Genomic DNA, 15155 nt, shown 5'->3' with positions numbered 1-15155 from the left:
ACGGAGCACAATACACTGGCCCTCAAGTTAAAGGATTCTGACTCCATTCCAAATCGTAGGACTGCAAATATTAGCGTGGCCACTCTACTTACCCTGCACATCATTGTGTTGTAGGGGTTAGATCCACACAGACATGCAAACACCACACGGACAGTGACCTGGGGCCGGGATCGAATCCGGGTCCTGGCCGCCGTGAGGCAGCAGTGCTAACCACTGCGACGCCCCCGACATGTCAATCTTGACACAGAGATCAGAAGCCCAGGGTTTCCCCCCTATTGATAAATGATTGGGCCAAACTGCAGACACCAGTCTCGATTTTCCAGTTGCTACTCCATTTCTGCGGAGTCGGTAGCTACATGGCTGGTTACAGCAGCTAAAGTGCAATTGTTCTGCATTTTTGGTCAGCCCGTCAATCCTTCTTGTTAAATTAAGTAAACAGAAATCAAGATCAATCAAAAGCTTGTCAGTGCATTTTACAGAAAGTGCTCTTCAGTCTATGGCAATCAGCTTGTTCTCATTTTAAGGATTGTTATGCATTTTACACAGAGGTCCATTTAATTATCACTAAGGTACCCAAAAGATATTAGTTGGTAAATGCATCAGTGTGAAACAGAATAGGAAGATCCCGGTTTTGTTACCCACTCACAATATAGGACAAAGATTATATAATCAGTGTTCTGCTTTCCACTTGCTGTCGAATGACTCTTGAAAATGAAATGAAAATCGCTTATTGTCACAAGTAGGCTTCAAATGAAGTTACTGTGAGAAGCCCCTAGTCGCCACATTCCGGCGCCCGTTCGGGGAGGCTGGTACGGGAATTGAACCGTGCTGCTGGCCTGCCTTGGTCTGCTTTCAAAGCCAGCTCTTTAGCCCTGTGCTAAACCAGCCCCATACATCTTTTGGAAGTACATCCGGTGAGGAGTGGGCGCACAGATGGTTTTGCCTCCATAACCTTCCCAACACCATCTTGGCTCAAAGAAAAAAAATGGTTTTGCCGTCAGCATCTTCAGGCAGAGGGGAACAAAAACTGGAGAATAAAGAATGTGCAATATTTAAAAAACCACAAAACAAGGAACAAGGCGTATGTTTATCACCAACATTTGGTCTTTTATTATTATTTATACCTGTGGAGTCGCTTTTTCAAATGCTATACAAAAATCTAATACAAGTTTGTACATGTTCAGATTACCACATAACAACCAATTACTGTATGTCCCACAAACCATTGTCAAGTCCTAATGATACATGCATGTAAGTTTATCTACATACCAATACATTATAATTTACTGTTTTCTGCTTCATTCCAATGCTTAGGGTGACAGTGCGTCCACCCTTTTGTCTTGCCAAGTGTGTAAGGCAGAGGTAAATGCAAAATCCCAAGTGACAAGAAAAGTTTGGTTACATTTAACTAATCCCATCCCAAGTGAACTACAAGGCCCATTCCAAGTCACAATGAAATATATTGCTTAGGATAATGGAAACTGGTGCAGATTCCATGGAGGAGATTGCATCAACCCTGGCCATGTTTAAGCTGTGATGTTGTTTTTCCTCCAAACTTTCAAATGCACAAATAAATACCTAGTTCACAGTCACCATTTTGGTTTATAAATTAATACAGTCACATTTGTGCTACACCAGCCTAGCTAGAACATTGTTTTTTTTTTTTTAAATTGGCTACAAGAATACAGAATATTTAAATGAGGTGTTCATATATTTAATCCCCACCAACAAATTGGTGAATTAATGCATCTTTACGTTTTCTTTTAAAACCAGGATAGGGGCACAACGGATAGCACACCATACAAAGTTAGTTAAATATATATATATATTTATGTATATATATAAAAAACCTACAGTAAATACGAGCAGGAGGTTCACAAACAGAAGTGGGATGTTACAATATGTGTGCCTAGTCACAACGATACAGGACATAACAGAGGTCCAGATAGCACACACCATAACATCTGGATGAAAGAACAGTTAGTTTGGAGAAGAGTGTTCCGACATTTTGTTTTGTACAGTAGCGAGCATAAACAGGTTTCAGTTCTATGACAAAGACAAGGAATGCAGCAACAAGAGAAAGATGGAGAAAAAAAAATGGCCTCCCCACAGACTGGAAGGTCACAGGTGCAAGAGGAGGGGAATTCTCCTAGCCGACAGGCCAAGGACACAGAAATAGACTTGGGAACAAAAAGGCACTTCTGTTACTGAGACTGGTGAGGAAGAGATTGGGTTGTGTATAATATTGTGACATCACAGTATTGCTATGGTAGGACCCTGGAAACCTCACCGACATAAAATTGCAATTGCAGTTTACCCTGCCAAATGAGTATCAACCCAATTACTTCAAAAACTAGAAACACACTCCACACGCACTGCATTGTGCTCTCCGCTTAGCAATTCCCACATTTTTAAAATTAAATCCAAACTGGGCTCCACTAAGGATCTCTAAGCTAACACTCAGTTTGAGGATATTGGGCCATTTGGTAACAGTAGCCAATATTGTTAAGAACTGAATTTAATAAAGATTATATAGGCTTATGCAGCAAATTTTGTTTTAATGACCACCCCTCAGCCCCCACACGTGCACACACCCCACAATACAAATTTATTTTCAAAATGATTATTGGGAAACTCTGCCCATTTCCTCAGAAAATTAGAAATTGTACCATTGGACTAAACAGATATCATCTGCCGAGTGTAGAACAAACAACTAAGAGGTTTTGTGCCAACCAAGGTCCACATTACAAGAATTATCTTCGCTCCCAGGCCTAGTTCGATGCCCATTGCCTGGACTGCACTGAAAACAGAGCCTACATGTCTTCCGTCTTCTGCTAAGCAAAGGTGTGGTATGCAAAATGCAATGAGAGAGAGAGAGAGAGAGACAAATCAAGTGATGGATCTCACAACTTATCTACAGTCTACGCTAGCTAGTACTGTACCATAAGTGTACCTCTAAATGATCTGCCTCAGTTGTGTAGGGGGAAAAAAATTACCCCCCAAAAAAGACTTTTATTGGACCTGTGGATAGATTCACCCTTTCCCTCTCCCCAGAACAAGGCAAAAATGACTGAATTTATTGCCACGGGTTGCCCAGAACTGTTCTACTTGTGCCAGCAATTTAAGCCTTTCCTCCTTTGATACTGGCCATCATTAATATGATGCTGAGAAAAACTGGCCATCCTTCCCCCCACTCCCCCACCAAAATCCAGAGCTTCATCGGGGCTGACAAGACACGTGTGGTCATGTACACTTGCAGTCACTATCGGACAAGCTTGCTCAAAATGAAAAGCTACCTGTTGTCACGCTGTTAAAAATTGTGCAAAATTTCAGTAACTGAATGCTTTTGAGAGTGTCGGTGAACAATGCTACATACAGTTTTTGTTTATAAATGACTTCATTTCTTTTCCGTCCGATAAAAGTGTAGTACCCCCATCGGCCTTCAATGAAGTGAAGAAGACTGAGATTGCAGCTCTCCTGCTATCTTCGTGTGAAGAACAATGCAACCATGGCAACAAGCAGCTGTATCGCGCAGTTTTCACCACCATCAGGAAAGGCATGCTCGTATCTGGACATGCCAAGTCTTCTCCAATCTCCGTCATAATTGACCATTTTGTAACACAGCTGCTTATTGATACTGCAGGCACGACAAATGCTGTTTGTTAGATCCACTTAATCCTGTCACTTCTTTCCATCTTGAACTACAGATGGCATTCTTTGTTTTTTTTTGTGGGAATTAAAAGTTGTTTTTTTAAGATGTACAGTCCTGATTTCAGGAGACCTTGTGCTTGCTCGCTCTCCCCCTCTCGCCAGCTTCCGTAAACTCCATCTGCAACCCTCTGAAAACTCGCTCAGAGTACACTGGGTCGCCGAAATCAAAAGTGAAGTCCTGTATGTCACCCTCCCTTACCAGGTAGGTCTACGCCACAACAAATTCAGACTTCATGTCAGCTTTGACCTCAGGTTTCCACACAGAGTCTTCAAAGTCTAAGTCTAGGCTGCCATCACTGGATACACTGCTGTTGCTATTTGTCCGGCTGGACTTGCGGTTGGGCAGCCACTGGTATGGTGCCCTGGCATCACGTCGGGCCTTCCTGCGCATCCTCTTCTGCTGCATCAACAGCTGCAGACGCTCAACCTTGCAACGGGTAGCACGGTTTTCGGTCTGTCTCAGTCGGTCACCTGCATTGGAAGATGGGAGGGAAAAAACCGTTAGAAAATTTCACAATGGAAATATCCTCTCATTCCAGTGGGTTCCATTATATTTAAATGGGCCAAGACTGGTTTTGTTTCATCAAGTTGACCCAAGAGAATGAGGGTGATCCAAGTTTGGATTTTGTTGCACATTTCACAAACAGTCCCATCTTAATTATCAAGTGGATCAGCCTGGCCGCACCAGGCTGGGATGTGTCAATTATCCGCACGACTAGAGGCTGCTCTTGACTTTTGAAACATGAAAATGAAATGAAATGAAAATTGCTTACTGTCACAAGTAGGCTTCAAATGAAGTTACTGTGAAAAGCCCCTAGTCGCCACATTCCGGCGCCTGTTCGGGGAGGCTCGTATGGGAATTGAACCGTGCTGCTGGCCTGCCTTGGTCTGTTTTAAAAGCAAGCGATTTAGCCCTGTGCTAAACCAGCCCCTCCCCACTATCATGTCAACTCTATATTCCCGGCCATAACAAATATCCGATCGGTTTCTATATTTTAGTTATTAATTCACAGCCCAGAGCCTTTGATTTCTTGAATCGGTTTCATTGTTGCGTTTAATTCCATATTGATTGGGATGCTTTTCCAAAATAGACCTTCAGTCTCAATGGGATATCTTGGACCTAACCAGCTGGGAGAGAGTTAAAAAGCCAGTCGCTAAATGAGGGCGTATTAGTCACTGCTGACCAAGTCATTATTTCAAAGGTCAGGCTTCACCCCACCGAATGGAATAATACAGTGCATTACAGGAGATAATCCTGCAATACAAACTCCTGGGAATTGTACTGATTAAACATCAATGGTAGTGCATTCATTCATTACCATGGGAACAGACGGTTATCCCCATAGCTTCTATTAGATCTTTATTTGACAGAATACGTAAGCTATTGGAAATTCAAAGAACCAGCTGGAACCCCAAAATCTCAATTCCCCTCAACTTGCTTTTAGCTTTTGTGGCGATGTGAAATGGAAGGAACAGCTGTTTCCAATTGATTTGGAAAGTATGCAAATGCCACACTGTAGAAAGAATTGGGAGGTTAACTGTGTCATTGAGAATGCATCAGTTTTCGATTATCTTGGAGGGCAGGGATAGATTAGGAAGCATTTGCTTTTAGAAGTAACGCAAAGATACTTTTTCTGGAATTATTTCCATCCAGATTTCTAACTCCGCCCTCCTTCAATGTCTCGGCTGGTTTATTTAGAGTCCATGTTGCGGAATCTTCCAGGGTAGGAACATCCAAGGTGTGATTCCCAATCGGATTTTGGCCTTGCTGATCCCAACTGTATGAACATTACAATCAACTGTATCACCCAAGTAACAGAAGGATAAACTAAACAGCCTTTCCACTCGTGAACAAAATCCAGTGATCCGTCTGCATATGAAATTCCCAAGTGAGGCCAGGAAGGAGCTATGATGCTGACTAATGGCTGGAAACTGCCTTCAGGGGTATTTTGTCGAGACTCGCGTCGGATTGTTCTTTGGTGAGTTACTGAAAGGCGAACATTATACATCCGAGCAAGGAGGAGCTGGCTACATCCCAATTGCAGGACAGGTCTTTATTCACCAGTTTTCGGGTGAACCAAAAGCAAAGTGAAAATCTTAACAGAATTGTGCACGCATGGATTGGCCCAAAGGTCACAGCCACCGAGCAATGCTTGATGTACTGACATCATGATCTTACTTCATAACGCCCCTCCCATGAAGAAATGAGGAAAGCCAGAGATAAAAGGAAGCTTACTGCCGCTGGAACAGGATCTTTACTGGGGAGAAGTTATCCTGGAGCAATTGCCAAGTTCCAGGGAGAGGCTCCCACCTCACTGTCCTTTCAAACAAAAAAACGCTCGGCGAACTTAAGTCTGCAGTTGCCACCGCTGCCCAAAAGCTGCCAGTACGAACCACTGGCAAACAAAATATAAAAAACTATTCAACCCCTGATTTGGAGGATACACCCCCCGTTCACTTACACACCCCATTTAGAAGGAGTACCTTGTGAGCACAAGGTCTTCGTCAAATTTTTGTGTTACAGCTTACCCCAAAAGCGCCCGTCAGACAGAAAAGGATTCCAAAGATTTAAGTTAGAGTAGGTTATGAAAACATTAATTTCCTTTTGTATCGGAACTCATGCTAGAAATGAGCTAGCCGGATCGGACTTTACAATTTCACTGTGGTCTTGTTGCAATTTTGAAAACTAACAGAGGCAGTAATTTCCTATTGCAAGCTCGGTCTTGTATCTATTACTGTGGCAACTGTCTCATCATCAACTATTTTCCTCATTTATCAGTGTTTAGGGACTCTAGTTCACATCACCAAATGGTGAGTGACCACATGAGCTCACTCAGGCGGTCAGGTAGAGTTTTTACATTCATGTTGCACCTGGACACATCTTCAGGATATCTCAAAGCACTTTGACAACTAATGGACCATCTTTGACTTAAAGTCACCACTTCTACAAAATGCAGCAACAAAAATGGTGCACAGCTGGATCCAAAAAGAGTGATCAGACCATCCGATTTTCTAATGGTGACACTGGTTAAAGGAAGAATTACAGGCCAGGGTCCCAGGTCACCACTTCGAGCTCTCTTGCATCAAACTGCGCAGCAAATGGGATCTTGGTTTAATGTCCAAAAGTAGAATCATAGAATTTTGAGTCCCGAAGGAGTGTAATTTGGCCCATCGAGTCTGCACCGGTCCTTGGAAAGAGCAACCCATTTAATCCCACACTTCCACCCTATCCCCATAACCCAATAATCCCACCTCACCTTTTGTGGCCACTAAGGCAATTTATCATGGCCAATCCACCTAACCTGCACATGTTTGGACTGTGGGAGGAAACCGGAGCACCCGGAGGAAACCCACGCAGACACGGGGAGAACGTGCAGACTCCGCACAGCCAGTGACCCAAGCCGGGAATCGAACCAGGGAACCTGGAGCTGGGAAGCAACTGTGCTAACCACTCTGCTACCGTGTAGCCCCAACTGTAATTGAATAATATTTGGCTGGATTCTCCGTTCCTGAGGCTAAGTGTTGATGCCGGGGCACAAATTGTGGACTTCCACAACAGCAAAACTGGCGCTGCACCTGAACCCATTTAGCGACTGTTAAGGGGCTCACCCCCGGCGCCACGATTCCAGTGAGAAACGCTGATGGATTTGCGAATGACACTCAGGAGGCCGATAAGCTGCAGCCTCATATACACACTCCCCACACACACCATCCCAACCAGCAAGATAGCATTGGTTGTGCTGGAGCGTGCCCATATGGCTGGTGGGTCGGCTGGGGCCGGAGGACACCTACAGGGGTGGCCCGGGAGGGCCACCCATATGACCTGTGGCCCGAAGTTCACAATGGGCAGTCAGTCAGCGGCATGCATAGCTGCATGGTTGCCTTGCATGCTGCGGCAATGGTGTTCCATGCCCGTCCCCCCCAACAGCACACCTACTGCCCCCCCCCCCCCCCCAACCCCTCAAACGACACAACTGTCAGTAAACTATGGTGATGTTGGACACCTTCCTTACCCCCTCTCCCTCCCTCATCAGCCCACGGTGCCCGTTTCACAATTTTTAAAAGCACAAGTGAACCTCGCCATGGGGATTTCACCCCAGTGGAGGCGGAGAATACTGGGTCAGGCCCCGCTAATGATATGCCAACGACATTTACCGTACGTACGTTCTGGAACTCATTGACTCCGTTGTTGAGGTGACGGGAGAATTGCGATTTGGCGTGAAATTGGCGCCTGCCGAGAATTTGGCATCGGAACTAATTCTCCGCCTAATCGCGTATCCAGAATCCGCCGTCGGTCGACAGAAAATCCCGCCCATTATCTTACGTCATATAAACCAGTGTCAACATCTGGGGCGAGATTCTCCGACCCCCCGCCGAATTCTCCACCACCGGATATTCGGCGGGGGCGGGAGTCGTGCCGCGCTGGTTGGCGCCCCCCCCGCGTGATTCTCCGCCCCGGATGGGCCGAAGTCCCGCCGCTAAAATGCCTGTCCCGCCGGCGTAGATTAAACCACCTACCTTACCGGCGGGACAAGGCGGCGCGGGCAGGCCAATCTGGCCCCGGGGGGTGCCCCCACGGTGGCCTGGCCCGCGATCGGGGCCCACCGATCCGCGGGCGGGCCTGTGCCGTGGGGGCACTCTTTTCCTTCCGCCTTCGCCACGGTCTCCACCATGGCGGAGGCGGAAGAGACTCCCTCCACTGCGCATGCGCGGGAATGCTGTCAGCGGCCGCTGACGCTCCCGGGCATGCGCCGCCCGGAGATGTCATTTCCGCGCCAGCTGGCGGGGCACCAAAGGCCTTTTCCGCCAGCTGGCGGAGCGGAAATTCGTCCGGTGCGGGCCTAGCCCCTTACGGTTGGGGCTCGGCCCCCAAAGTTGCGGAGCATTCCGCACCTTTGGGGCGGCGCGATGCCCGACTGATTTGCGCCGTTTTGGGCGCCAGTCGGCGGACATCGCGCCATTTCCGGAGAATTTTGCCCCTGGTCTGTAATGAATTGGCCGGTCTCAGCCACCATGATGGTCCTTTAATCGGAGCGTTACTCACCACCGCGACAGCTTTAGAAAAAGAAGCACTCTTCAGATAAACCTGGAATAAGTGGAGCTTCAGATGCTGTGCCCTCCCCCCTCCCACTTTAGTCTACAAGAATCAGAAATCCTTAATTATACATTATGGCAGTTTCCATACAGTTGCAAACCACTATAGCTGCTGCTGTGGCTGCCAGAAGAGCAGACAGCATCAATTAAACCCCAGTGCTTACATTCAGCTGCTGCTGAAAAAGCAATTTCCTGTTTGGCTGCCGCAGGTTTAAAAATACCTGGCAGGGTCGGATAGTGCGTAACTGAGCTAACACCTGACAACAAATATAAAAAAAGTCTTCCAACCATCAGGAATCCAAGGAGGGCTGTAACATTCCTCAATATTGCCCAATAACAAGTCAAAATCCTACTAATCCTTAGCAACAGTTCATTGTCCGTGGGCAGACGTGTAAAATAGGTCTGAGCGCTGTGCAATTAGGGCACATAGCCTAATGTGCAGGCCCATGAATATATGAATGGTGGTGGGAGGGCAAAAGGGAAGGAAGTTGTTACCAGCTCGATGAATTTATTATACTTTTGTCCTCTGCCAAATGTGTGTGTTTGTGCTCAGGCAAGAGATAAACAGCCGATTACACAGTGAAACCAGTTAACTTCAACTAGTTAACTGTTAAACACAATGGTATTCTTTGGTACAAAAGCCTGAGCTGGAAACCACAAGGTATAGCACAGCTAAACCATACACAATAGCTATGCTCTCCTGCACCTTCCTGTGCCAACTGCCCTCCTCCTCCACCCCCACTTCCCCCCCACCCTCCCCCCACACACACCCTGCCTGTGCAAACCACCTTCCGTCAACGCCACTGCTACTGCCTGCTGTGTGGGCGGATAGAATGCAAATATCGAGAAGCTAGCCCCTGCAGGCACACACATCTGCCAAAGTGAAGAAAATGCTCCATTGTTCCCCTTCCTTCATGGCTCCCATCTAGGCATTGACTTCGATGTGAAACAGACAAGAGTTTAGGCCAACGCAAGAAATGCAAATCTGGACCCAAATTGCTTGCATTTCAAATTACTTTCCTACGGGTACATTTTAAGCAAATCGTCAAGGCAGGGAACTTTAACAATTTTGCTGCAAAGGAGCTACTTTCTCTTCCTTATTCTATTATTGCAGCTTTGCAAATGTGAGCAAAGATAAAGAAGTGTCTGCACTAACAAAAACAATTGTCACTGGTGAACTAGCTCTAGTTCCAAATCATTCAATTGTATTTGGTTATGCGCCTCTCCAAACCTTGTACGGTTTCCATTAAGAAACCAATGCACATTGGCAGACCGTCGGGCGGCACAAGCAAAGAATGCACATTTATTCCAGAATCTTACTGTTAATAGACTTTTGATTCCCATGTCGACCTGGGTCTGTAGCATGGGCAGGAGGCTGTTCCTCACAATTAGAGTGTGAATCACTGCCATCTGCTGTGTTCGAGATACAAACATAGCCTCAAGGTCCACTGTCACAGACAGTTGCTGCAAATGAACTTTCATGAGGTGGGTGCTGTGTTCTTTGTTATTACGTAGGGTTGAAAGACTCCACTGTTCCTGTAGCTGCACATTCTGCTACCAGGGGCACCAACAAAAGGTCAGCAAAGATCTCCTGTTATTGAAGCCGATTCATTTATTCCATTTTAACATTTAAGATGCTGGAACAAAGTGTGTACCCATGATTTATTTCATTTTAATTCATTTACTGCTTCACAGCAAGGCTGTGAACTCTGGCACCGTTGTAATCTATTTCAGTAACCACACCTTTGTGTGGCTGCCATCTCCCCAGCAACGCTCCCTGAAAAGTGCAAGCACAAAATACACAGCAACTCCAAAGGCAGTGTCTAACCACAAAAATCAGGGGGAAGCTTGTTCACGTGACTGTCCAAAGTCAGGAGGGTAAACCCACAAAGGGCTTTTGTCCTGCTGAAGAACATATAGTTACAAAAAATAAACGCAATAGCGCATTGTACTGGATACCACATGATTCAAGAGTAAAGGAGGTTAGGTCAGGAGGCAGTGATTATTCGAAATACTACAACTGCTGTTTACTTCATTTAAAAGCCCAGACTGTAGAAATTTATAAAAGGTAAGTTGTTGAAGAGTCCTGGGGTCATAAGAGAAAGAGGAGGGGTTCAGAACTGGTCTGTGGCGAGGAGGAAGTACATGGTGGAATTCAGAGGTGCAATGATCACAGTAATTTGGCAAACAGAGTAAGACAAGTGGACCGGAGAGTAGCCCATGACAGATAAGCTTGCACCTCGAGCCCGTTAAGAGTGCAAGGGAAATCTCTCCAAAAATGTCTGCAGCATTAAATCCTTGGGAGAAACTTTGCATTCAGAGCGTGGATAGAGAGCAAAAAGAAACTACCCCCTATCTTGAACAATGTTTGAAATGTGTGGCATGAGATTTTCATCTGAGATCAGAGGAGGTAGGCAACATTGATAGATGCAGAAAGAACCAAAAGTGGAGCAATCAAGCAACAGCATGGAGACAGACCATATGCAAACAAGTCAGGCAAAATACAAAGTTCAAGACTTAGCATTAATAGAAAATGTGGGGAGGAAGAGGGAGCATAACCTTCGTTTAGATCTAGGCTACAGACTAACCAATGAATACTCCAATTGATACCAAGAAACAATTAGGCTCAGAATTCTTTCTAAAAATAAAAAAAAAACTGCGTGGTTGTGACTGTGCCTGCTACATTGACTGCAAAAGCATCATTGTAAAAAAATCTTTCAAGAAGGTTTAAATTATTCATGGCTGTATATGTTGCAGTCAATGGCCTTTCCTGCAATTTCCTCATTCCGTTCCAAGCTGCTGACCTCTCTCTGCTACAATGTCAGCTATTTCCACATTTGTCTGAATATGTTGCCTTGTTTGGGTCTTTAAATAGTAAAAGAATACACAACAGTCCATGCTTACCACCAAGAAAAAAAAAAAATCCAACAAATTCTCTTCCACAATTTTTTTTCTGTTATTTACTATCCGTGGTATCACACTGAATGAGATACTTTCAGCATGAAGTCACGGAGACGCATTAAGGGGTCCTCCTCTCCCTTCAAGTGACAGATGTTCCAAGAAACTTGATAATTGTAGCCCTGGTTTGGGGGGTGGGATGAGAGAGAGAGAGAGAGAACAGCCCAGGTACAAGTTCAATTTATGGCCAGCCTTTAATGCAGCTGCAATCCCGGGACACCCATTCTCGTTAATTCTTCCTGTTCCCAAGTGATGTTTGTTCTATCTGGTTTGACTTTAACAACAGCTGCTGTATACCAGAAAAAGCACAAGCTAGCATGACTGCTCGCAGTCTCTGCCTAAAACAGCCCCTGGTAAGAATACATTGGAATAAAAACTGCCAAGTACGGAACATTTAAAGTGAACATCCTGCTCGTAAAGTGCTGTGCGAGCCAGTGTAGCATTTAGTCAACATTCTGTTCCAACAGATTTCCTCATACTTTTGCCCTCTCTCGCCCCTGACTCCATTAAGTCACTCTGGGCGATTGTTTCCCCAGCACCCTGCCCCTCAATATAGAGTAGATTTTGGTAGTGGTTTAACCAGCAGGGGTAGGCATTTTTTTCAATCTGCATTTGCAGACATAGACTTGTAAGCAGGGCCAGAGAGATTGTGGACAAAAATATATCCTCTGGCCAACTTCCTTTATTTTGTAGGCAAGAGATGCTGGAATTACCCAACAATGCACAGAATACAGACACTCAAATCTTACTTCATATGGTTCCACTCAGGGCTACTTCAGAATTACTCTTAAGGCCTGTACTATTTGTCACACGATGCATCTGAAATGCAAACCATTTACTTTTCTGGGAAAAATTAACAAGATTGCGAATATAATTACTAGAATTATTTTGCACTTCCTATTTGTCCAATGAGTATCTCAGCACCTTAGGAAGGGACAAAACAGACAGCCAGCCTTCCCATACCGCTGGAAATGTGTGCACCTTGACCCCAGTTGACAATGTGCGAGTACAGACCTCAGCCAGTGGCAGGATGGACCCTGCCTGTGCTGTTTTGTGTGTGTAATAGCCCTAACGCTTGCAAAATTAAACTAATTCAAGTAAATGGGAACAAAGTCCCATAGTGAGCGTTTAGCCTCATATTTCCGAGCGCTCGCAGTGCCGAGAAACACATGGCTATTCAACTGGACTCGCGTTAAATAAGGGACTTCAGCGGGGAACGCATGACCGAGGCCACACACAACCCCGCTTTCTTCACTGAGGAGCTGCGCTCACTGGATCTCCTCAGTGTAGCGAGAGATCGGGGCACCATTTTTAAATCTCCAAAGTCCCCCCAAACCTCCCCAAGCCCCAATGCACTGTGGGATGGTCCCCGCCCACCCAACACCCACGCAAGGCACCCCGGTGCCATCGCCAGCACAGAATAAATGTCAGCTTGGCACTGTGGCAGTGCCCTGCCAGCTGGCATTGCCACTGGGGCAGCTTGGCAGTGCTGGGCTGGAACTTCCAGGGTGCCCAGGTACCATCCTCCCCAAAAGGCATGCACCAGGGGGCCTCCAATCCCCTGGGAGACCCCCAGGAGTGCAGTTTTGGCTGGTCTTTGCTTGTGGAAACCTGTACTGAATGACGCTCACCCGAGGTCTCCGAGACGAAGTGGATAGATCCCACCTCGGATACCTGCACAAATGAGGCTAGCTGCCTCGCTTTAATATGCAGATTTGCTAAAAAGTGATCCTGATCACAATGGGTGGGATTCACATCGCAACGTCTCGCGAGACCGCGTTGTATCTCGCGAAGCATTGCGAGCTGGGTAGATCCCAGAAGCGGGGTCTCCCGGCTTCTATCGGCCACATTCGGGTGCAGAGTGGCTGTTGGATCAGGCTCAGGGTCTATCAAAGTTATAATTCGACTAGAAGTTTTGGCAGATGGGAGGGAAGGAACTATATAAGCAGTAAAACAAAGATTCACTGAACTCAAAGTGCTGCAAGCAAATTTGCTGCAATGTTTCCTACATTATAAAACAATGACTAAAAGTACGGCGTTGGTGCTGAGACTGAGGTCATGAAAGGTGTCTATAGAAATGCAAGGACTTTCTTTTTTTAAATAAATACAGTGCCCAATTCTTTTCTTTTCCAATTAAGAGTCAATTTAGCCCGGTCAATCCACCTACCCTGCACATCTTTTTGGATTGTGGGGGTGAGACCCATGCAGACACGGGCAGAATGTGCAAACTCCACACGGACAGTGACCCGGGGCCGGGTTCGAACCCGGATCCTCGGCGGCGTGAGGCAGCAGTGCTAACCACCAAGACCGCCCTTTAACATGAGTATTTCCAATCAAACTAATCTGACTTTGTGGCAACCAACAGGAAGATTTTGAGCTTTGGATACAGACTTGGATCAAGTGAGTTTGTGGGCTGCATACCACCCAGAGTTTTCTGGCATTCTCGGATGACTCACCACTTGACTTGCACATCCTGATCTGGCTCTGGCATTGGACAAGGGAGTGCAGCGGTTGCGGGATCGTGTCTTCAGAGGTAGTTTTGTTTGAGCAGCCGGGAGAAGGTGGCGAGGCTGATGGCGTGTTGGGCGCACACTGCGTCTGGCAGCGCAGTTGTGTTAGGGACTGTGGCATCCCCTGGTAGTGACGGGTCGCACTCAACAGGTCGTTCAAGATTTGCAGGATGGTGGTGATGTCACGCCGGGGCCTTCCAGTGCTGTCCTGGCAGTTTGGGTGCAAAGTGCCTGGTTTGAGAAGGAAATAAAACAACAAATGAATGAATGCAGACAGGAAGAGTTTCACGGCACGATTATGCCACAGCCCACCAGAAATACCAGAACATTTCCTTCTGTTGCGACAGGGAAACCAATTAAATTCATTTAACTGCCACAAGCAACAAACACGGATTGAGCACATTTTCCACATCCTAGGTATAATAAAAAGCACAAAAGTGGCAGGGGAAAGAAAAACTGCACCGCACTTGATGTAGGGAGTACGAAAATCAAACAAACAGAAAAATTAACAGGTATAGTTCCAGCCAACACCATTCCTTACAGAACAGCAAACTTTGTTATTTTTCAAAATAAATCCCCCCTCTCCCCGTGTGACTATTCAAATGCATCCTTCCAGCTGAAGGTACGGTTACACAGTGGTTAGCATTGTTGCTTCACAGCGCCAGGGACCCGGGTTTGACTCCTGGCTTGGGTCACTGTGCGGAGTTTGCATGTTCTCCATGTGTCTGCGTGGGTTTCCTCCGGGTGCTCCGGTTTCTTCCCACAAGCCCCGAAAGACGTGCTTGTTAGGTGAATTGGACATTCTGAATTCTCCCTCTGACCCGAACAGGCACCGGAATGTGGCGACCAGGGGATTTTCACAGTAACTTCATTGCAGTGTTA

General features: G+C 46.2%; 1 protein-coding gene across 1 annotated transcript in view; it reads right to left on the bottom strand.

Annotated features, from left to right (window-relative positions):
- Positions 1-1082: 1082 nt before the first annotated feature.
- The window catches only part of midn (midnolin), a 32761-nt gene continuing 18688 nt past the window's right edge, over positions 1083-15155 (bottom strand). The window contains exons 7-8 of the mRNA XM_072482069.1: positions 14220-14504; positions 1083-4182 (exon numbers count right to left, since the gene is read on the bottom strand). Coding sequence (XP_072338170.1) covers positions 3920-4182; positions 14220-14504 — 548 coding nt within the window. The 3' untranslated portion in view covers positions 1083-3919. The remainder of the gene's footprint in view (positions 4183-14219; positions 14505-15155) is intronic.

Source organism: Scyliorhinus torazame, chromosome 18, assembly GCF_047496885.1.
Source record: "Scyliorhinus torazame isolate Kashiwa2021f chromosome 18, sScyTor2.1, whole genome shotgun sequence".
In the NCBI taxonomy this organism is placed as follows: Eukaryota; Metazoa; Chordata; class Chondrichthyes; order Carcharhiniformes; family Scyliorhinidae; genus Scyliorhinus; species Scyliorhinus torazame.
The sequence above is the reverse complement of the archived record's forward strand: the minus strand, read 5'-3'. Positions and strand labels throughout refer to the sequence as shown.